Source organism: Erinaceus europaeus, chromosome 16 (assembly GCF_950295315.1).
Source record: "Erinaceus europaeus chromosome 16, mEriEur2.1, whole genome shotgun sequence".
NCBI lineage: Eukaryota > Metazoa > Chordata > Mammalia > Eulipotyphla > Erinaceidae > Erinaceus > Erinaceus europaeus.
In genome coordinates, this window is record NC_080177.1 from 72,434,419 (window position 1) to 72,442,654 (window position 8,236).

General features: G+C 39.9%; 1 protein-coding gene across 2 annotated transcripts; it reads right to left on the reverse strand.

Moving 5' to 3' along the window:
* Positions 1-298: 298 nt before the first annotated feature.
* LOC103127275 (olfactory receptor 4K13) lies at positions 299-7,749 on the reverse strand. Of its 2 annotated transcripts, XM_060174172.1 has the most exons (2): positions 7,739-7,749; positions 299-1,770 (listed from the first exon to the last, which is right to left on the reverse strand). In XM_060174172.1, the coding sequence occupies exons 1-2, from the start codon at positions 7,747-7,749 to the stop codon at positions 840-842; spliced, it is 942 nt and encodes a 313-aa protein (XP_060030155.1). In that variant the 3' UTR covers positions 299-839. The 2 variants fall into 2 exon arrangements, with proteins under 2 accessions (XP_060030155.1, XP_007538236.2); XM_007538174.2 differs by lacking the exon at positions 7,739-7,749 and having other exon boundaries at positions 299-1,778.
* Between the last annotated feature and the right edge of the window lie 487 nt (positions 7,750-8,236).

The window sequence follows — 8,236 nt, forward strand, 5'->3', positions numbered from 1 at the left end:
CTTGTGCTTTGTGCTATGTGCACTTAACCCGCTGTACTACTGCCCAGCACCCCCCCCCCAGTTCACTTTCTAAATACAGACTACCACAAAAAAAGAAAAACTATAATCACAACAACAGTAATATGGTTTTAAGGATTAATATGCTAAAATGAAAAAGAATGCATAAAAAAAGCTTTTGAAGATAGAGAAGCCAACACAGAGAATTTATTTATTTGCTTATTTATTTTCCTCAAATTGTATGAAAGGAAGTGGTAGAGGTAGGAGTCTAAACCCATGCCCATTGGGAGGGTGAGGAAACAGCTTTGGTGATGGATGTGGTGTAGAACTAAACCTTGTAAACTACTATTAGTCATAAGTAGAAAATGACTTTAAATTAAATTGAATAAACACGTTTCTTACAGACCGCAGGTACCGTGTTTTTAACCCCTTAAAGGGGACAAGAAAAAAAAATTAAAAGGATTGCTTTCTTAGCAACTATACCTGCCATTTTCTTGTACAAAACTTGGAATACTTTAAAAGTCCTTTCTTTTTTCTTTTCTTTTTTTTTTTACCATCAGAGTTATCATTGGTGCTCAATTGCCTGCATGGGTCCAGTATTTCTGGCAGCTATTTTTCTTTTTTTTTTTTTTTTTTCCTGAGACAGAAAGAAATAGAGTGGGGAAGAGGGAGGTGGGAAGAGAGCAAGTTGAAGCACTGCTCCACCATTCCTGAAGCTTCCCCTGGCAGGGGGGGACCAGTGGCTTGAATCCAGGTCTTTGTACATGTAACAGGTGCAGTCTTCCAGATGCACCACATCACCCCACCGCCCCACTCCTTAATGACATCCACACTGATGCCAGCTACAAAGAGTGTGTCGAATTTATATGCCGAGTCCTTATCTTCTTAATGGCGGCTTTGACCTCTTCGTTCCTTAAGGTATAAATAATGGGATTTAAGAGAGGCGTGAAAATTGTGTAAAACACAGAAAGGATTTTATCTACAGAGTACCTGTTGAAGGGCCAGACATAGATAAAGACACAAGGGGCAAAGAATAAAGTCACAACTGTGATGTGTGCTGAGAGGGTGGAGAAGGCCTTGGAGGACCCACTAGCAGCCCGGTGTCTAACTGAGTATATGATGATTGTGTAAGAAACCAGCAAGAGGAGGAAGCAGATGAGGGACAGGAGGCCACTGTCAGCAACAACCAGGAGTTGCAACATGTAGGTATCCTTGCAGGCAAGTTTGATCACAAGGGGAAGGTCACAGAAAAAGCTGTCGACGACATTGGGGCCACAGAAGGGCAAGTTCAACATGAAAGCCATTTGACTGGATGAGTGCACAAATCCAACTGCGTAAGAGGTCAACACTAGTCCAACGAGCACTCGTGGGCTCATGATGGTCATATAGTGGAGGGGTTTACAGATGGCAACATACCTATCTATTGCCATGGATACCAACAGCATCATCTCACTGCCACCCAGAAGGTGCATGAAGAACATCTGAGAATAGCATCCCCACCAAGAGATGGTCTTCTGTTCGCGGAGGAAATCCACAATCATCTTAGGGGTAGCAAAGGAAGCCAAGATCATATCAATACAGGAGAGATTTATAAGAAGAAAATACATCGGTGTGTGAAGGCGAGAGTCAAAGGTCACCGTGACCAAGATGAGAAGGTTCCCTAACACAATCCCCACATAAACAGCAAAGAACCCCAAAAAGAATAAGATCTGAAGATTCTGAGATTTGGAGAGCCCCAACAAAATGAACTCAGATACCACTGAGTAGTTTACCCTTTCCATGTCATCCCACCATCGTCAAAAACATGAGAATAAGGGGCAAGGTATTCACATTTACAAAAGAAATGGTTTGTGTTTGTGGCCCCCTTTTATTACCAGTGCCTTCTACTTTTGTCCATTTTTGTTGTTTGGTGAGCTCTTAAATGATCCAAAGAGGTATAGCAGATAGTCAGCAGAATTCAGAATATAGTTTCTGAAAGACAAAAATAATACAGTACATGAAACCACAGTTGTATTTATGATCAGAAGACCTCAATATAGCACCTAACAGAATTTACTCATTGGACAAGAGAAGGCAAGTGACTTTCCTCAATAATTTTAATGATAATCAAAATATTAAATGAAGTCTGATGTGTTGTGTGCCATAAAGTTTTCCTAGTAAGATAATGATCACAGCGAGCAGTAGATTCACAGAATAATACTGTTTTTCAAGTTGGCAATGACAACTATAAACCATAGATCCAAGATACCCAAAAAGTATTTAAAGTTGATCCTAGTGAAAATCTATGAATTTAAAATATTAAATTCACTTTTAAATATTTTTTGAGCTCTTAAGATAGACATGTACTTCTTCTCTTTTTGTACCAGCCTCTCATAGTTCATTCTGGTAGCTATTAAAATGTTCTTTACTATGGTCCGGGAGGTGGCGCAGTGGATAAAGCATTGGATTCTCAACCATGGGTTCCTGAGTTCAATCCCCAGCAGCACATGTACCAAGAGTGATGTCTGGTTCTTTCTCTCCTCCTATCTTTCTCATGAATAAATAAATAAATTCTTTTTTAAAAATGTTCTTTGCTCCCCAAATCTCATCTGCTATGCTCTTAACTTTAGGTTCCTGATTACTAAACAATTAGTTCTGCTTTATATCTTTTTTTTTTTAATATTTTATTTTATTTATTTATTCCCTTTTGTTGCCCTTGTTGTTTTATTGTTGTAGTTATTATTGTTGTTGTCGTTGTTGGATAGGACAGAGAGAAATGGAGAGAGGAGGGGAAGACAGAGAGGAGGAGAGAAAGATAGACACCTGCAGACCTGCTTCACCGCCTGTGAAGCGACTCCCCTGCAGGTGGGGAGCCGGGGTTCTGCTTTATATCTTAATACTTCTCAGTCACTAAGTTGCAGATGCCTGTGGTGAAGCAGGTCTGCAGGTGTCTCTCTTTATCTCCCCCTCTCTGTCTTCCCCCTCCTCTCTCCATTTCTCTTTGTCCTATCCAACAACGACAACAAGAATAACTACAACAATAATAATTACAACAATAAAAAACAACTAGGGCAACAAAAGGGAATAAACAAATATTTTTTAAAAAGCACACATTGGATGGGGAGCTAGCATAATGGTTGTGTATAAAGAATCTCGTTCCTGGGGCGGGGAAGACAGCATAATGGTTATGCGAACAGATTCTCATACCTGAGGCTCCAAAGTCCCAGGTTCAATCCCCCGCACCACCATAAGCCAGAGCTGAGCAGTGCTCTGGTGTTTCTCTCTCTCTCTCCCTCTGCATCTTTCTGAAAAATAAAATAAATAAAATATTTTTTTAAAAAAGAAGAAGAAGAAGAAGAATCTCGTTTCTGGGGTCAGGCGGTGGCACAGTGGGTTAAGCGCATGTGGCGCAAAGCGCATGGACGGGCATAAGGACCCCGATTGGAGCCCCGGCTCCCCACCTGCAGGGGAGTCACTTCACAGGCGGTGAAGCAGGTCTGCAGGTGTCTGTCTTTCTCTCCCCCTCTCTGTCTTCCCCTCCTCTCTCCATTTCTCTGTGTTCTATCCAACAACTAACAACATCAACAATGGCAATAATAATAACCACAATGAGGCTACAACAACAAGGGCAACAAAAAAGGGGGGGAAATGGCCTCCAGGAGCGGTGGATTCATGGTGCAGGCACCGAGCCCAGCAATAACCCTGGAGGGAAGAAAAAAAAAAAAGAATCTCGTTCCTGAGGCTCTGAGGTATCAGTTGAGGTCTCAATATCCATCACCCTACTACCACTGCCACAAACCAGAATGCTAAGCAGTGCTGGGGTGGGAGGGGGAAGGGGGCAGCTTTTTCTCATGCAAAATTTAAAATTATTTTTAAATAAAAAGCAGCCTCATAGCTCTCTATATATCTTTCCATATTTTTCCCTGTTTTTTTATTTTTTATTTTTTTTAGTTTCTTTACTGGGGAATTACTGTTTTACATTCGACAGTAAATACAATAGTTTGTACATGCATAACATTTCTCAGTTTTCCATATAAAAATACAACCCCCGCTAGGTCCTCTGTCATCCTTCTTGGACCTTATCTTTTCATATTTTTAAAGATTTTTTTTTTTTATTTATGAGAGAGAAAGAGAAAGAACTAGAGTACCACTCTGGTGCATTTTGTGCTGAAGACTGCACTCAGGACTGCACCTTTGCAAGTACCGCACACTCACTGGGCTCCATTTCATACTTTTGTCTTTGCCTGTTTTGTTTCTTTTAGGGGATAAAGACATGAATTTTGAATTGAAATTTTTAATACAAATGCATAGGCTCGTGTATACTAAAATAAATGAACTGAGTTTTAGAAGCTGGAATTTACTTATAGAAGATTATATCTATCAAAATATGATGCGGAGGGGGCCGGGCAGTCGCACAGCGGGTTAAGGCGCACCAACTAGCCTTAAGGATCCAGGTTTGAACCCCCGGCTCCCCACCTGCAGGGGGGTCACTTTACAAGTGGTGAAGCAGGTCTGCAGGTGTCTTTCTCTCGCCCTGTCTTCCTGTCTTCTCTCGATTTCTCTCTGTCCTATCCAACAACAATGACAGCAACAACAACAACAATAATAATAACAACAAAGATAAACAACAAGGGCAACAAAAGGGAAAAAACAGTCTCAAGGAGCAGTGGATTCGTAGTGCAGGTACCGAACCCCAGCGATAACCCTGGAGACAAAAAAATACATATATGCTGAGGAAAAGACATACTTTGACTGATCATCTGGCTGTGGTCTACAAAGAATAAATGCCCAGCTGCTAGTTGACATATATATATATATGAACTCTAGTAAAATTATATTTTAATTATTGTTATTTTAATTATCTATAATATTTTTAATGTTTATTTATTATTCCCTTTTTGTTGCCCTTATTGTTTTTTATTGTTGTAGTTATTACTGTTGTTGTTATTGATGTCGTTGTTGTTGGATAGGACAGAGAGAAATGGAGAGAGGAGGGGAAGACAGAGAAGGGGAGAGAAAGACACCTGCAGACCTGCTTCATCGATTGTGAAGTGGAGGGCCGGGGGAATCAAACTGGAATCCTTTTACGGGTCCTTGAGCTTTGCTCCACCTGCTCTTAACCCACTACGTTACTGCCTGACTCCCAGTTATTTATAATCTTAATACAGAAAAATTGGAAACAATAATTACAGTTTAAGTCAGATTTACCAAAAGCATAGTCTTGTCTACACCATACTAAAGCAATTTAACTGACATTTTTTTCTTTTTTTATTTTTATTTTTTATTTATTTAATAATGATTGACAAGATTGTAGGATAAAAGGGGTATATTTCCATATACTTCCCACCACCAGCATTCCCTGGCTGACTTTTTTGAGTGGGCCAGAAAAACGGATGCGTTAGGTCTGTCAGATACTTATTTATCTATTTATTTATATTTATTTTACCAGAGCACTGTTCAGCTCTGGCTTATGGTGGTGCAGGGGATTGAACGCTCGACCGGACCTGCCAATGTACGCGGATGTCTTTGCCCACCCTGTCCAACGCTTGATGTCACGTCGCCCAGTCTGGTCCCCTACGCCTACACTGAACTTCTCTGTTCCAGTCTCTTGGAAACAGAGCTGGCAGTCAGCTGAGGTAAAGAACAAACACCTCATCACAGACCCCTGCAAGCGTCAACCCGGCTTTGACCTAGCACGTTATGATTGGGCCCTCCTCCATCGCTATCGAACAGGCCATGGCGGGTGCGCCGCTATGTTCCATCGCTGGGGAGCCAGAGACGACCCGAACTGCCCCTGCGGCTCCAGACAGACTATGACCCACATAGTCAACGACTGCCACCTCTCCAGATTCAAAGGAGGTCTCGAAACTTGACATCAGGCTCAACCTGACGCTGTTGACTGGCTACGGAAGAAAGGCAAATGCTAGAAGAAGAAGGGGATTGAACCTGGGACTTCAAAGCCTCAGGCAGGAGAGTCTGTTTGCATAACCATTATGCTATCTACCCTCTGCCCGGTCTGCTAGATTTGACAGGGTAAAGGAATAGTAAGCATCTTTGAAAACAAAAGAAAAGATTCTATTCAACCAGTTACTCTTGAGTAATTATTCTTGTTATGAACTATAAATATTATAAATTCTAAATCTTTTACTTATCCATTTATTTATTGATGAGAGAAATAGGAGGAGAGAACCAGACATCACTCTGGTTGGTGACATCATGCTGCCAGGGATGGAACTAGGTGATCTCATGCTTGAGTCCAGTGCTTTATCTACTGTACTACCTCTGAGCCCACATGAAAAAAACTATGTTTTTTTTTCTTTCTTTATTGGGGGATTAATAGTTTACAGTGGACAGTAAAATACAATAGTTTGTACATACATAACATTTCCACATAATAATACAAGCCCCACTAGGTCCTCTGCCATCCTGTTCCAGGATTTTACCCCCCACCCCCACCCCAGAGTCTTACTTTGGTGCAATATACCAACTTCAGCCCAAGTTTTGTTTAGTGTTTTCCCTTCCTGTATTGTGAAAAAAAAAAACTATAGTTTTCACCGGTAATAACAGTGGCATGATGAAGTTTAACATGAGAACTATTTAACTGAGAGAAAATAAAATTATTACCTAGACTATACTAAAGTATACCCACCTTAATTATTTTCCACTTACATTGAAAATATGTTTGTATAACAATCCAAAAACATGCCTTCTAGAATTCTATAACTTCATGACATTAACTTCTAAACTTCACACCTGAATATGCCTATGGCTAGGTATTAAAAGACTGTGTCCAGAAATGTTGCTATATTGTTTTGTTGTATATTGACTTACCAGTTCTACTGAGCATTTCAAAACATTACTTGATCCAGAACATAATGAAACCTGGAGTATTTCTGTCTCCAGAAATAATAGTATAATTCCTAAATGATGGCATATATGAATATTTTCTCAGAAAAAAAGAATCACAAATATAGTATGGGCGGTAATGAAGAGATGATGCATTTTGAGAACTAACAATACCCAGCTGATGAGCAAGCACCAATGGGAATTATTAAAGATGCTATGTTGTTTTCCTTGAACAACAGAGAAAATTCTTTTATGGACTCCATAATTGCAAACACTATTGTGTTGCTTGTGGACATCAATTAGGAGAAGCATGTTAAGCCACTGTCTGGAGTGCTCCAACAGGAAAGTTGATCTGAACAGTACTAGAAAATGTGGATTGTGAAGATATAATTAATATTTACTACATATGGTGTATTGCACCAAAGTAAAGGACTCTGGGGTAGGAGGAATTGTTCAGGTCCCGCAACATGATAGCAAAGGAGGACCTAAGTAGAGGGTTAGAGCGGTATGTAGAAAACTGAAATGGACCAGACTGTGGTGCACCTGGTTAAGTGCTCACATTACAGTGCACAAGGACCCAGGTTCAAACCCCTGGTCCCCATCTACAAGTGGAAAGCTTCACAAGTACTGAAGCAGGCTTGCAGGTGTCTCTGCCTCTTTCCCTCTCTATCTCCTCCTCCCCTCTTGACTTCTCTCTGTCTCTATCCGATAATAAATAAGTAAATAAAATATTTGAAAAAGAAACGAAAACTGAGAAATGTTACTCATGTACCAACTACTGTATTTTGCTGTTGACTATAAACCATTAATCCCCCTCCAATAAAGAACAAAAAAGATTTACTAAATAGTGACATTAGACCTAGCAGAGTTTTTTAATTGAAGTAACTTTGTTTTACAGGACTGTATGTTTCAAGACAGTAATTCCATCTCTCTTTAGATTGTGTCTTATCACAACACATAGGATGACAATATTCCTTTCTCATTTCCCTTTTGACACTCTCTACCTTCTCTTTACTCCTTTAGTCATCTCACTTCTGCAGAAGAATATTAGGATTTGCTTTTGTGTGTGTGTGTGTTTTCTCTTTTTTTTTTTTTTTGTCTTTTCTGATTTTTTTTTTAATTGGGGAATTAATGTTTTACATTCAACAGTAAGTACAATAGTTTGTACATGCAAAACATTCCCCAGTTTCCCAAATAACAACACAACCCTCACTATGTCATCTATCGTCCTTCATGGACCTGTATTCTCCCCACCTACCCACCCCAAGGGTTTGCTTTTATTTCGCTTTTTCAGCTTGTTTGCTTTGTTTATTTACATCTCACTTATGAGTGAAATTGTCCATTATTTGTCTTTCTCCTTCTCTCTTATTCTGCATAACATGACCATCTCGGGCTCCAACTATGTTGTACCAAA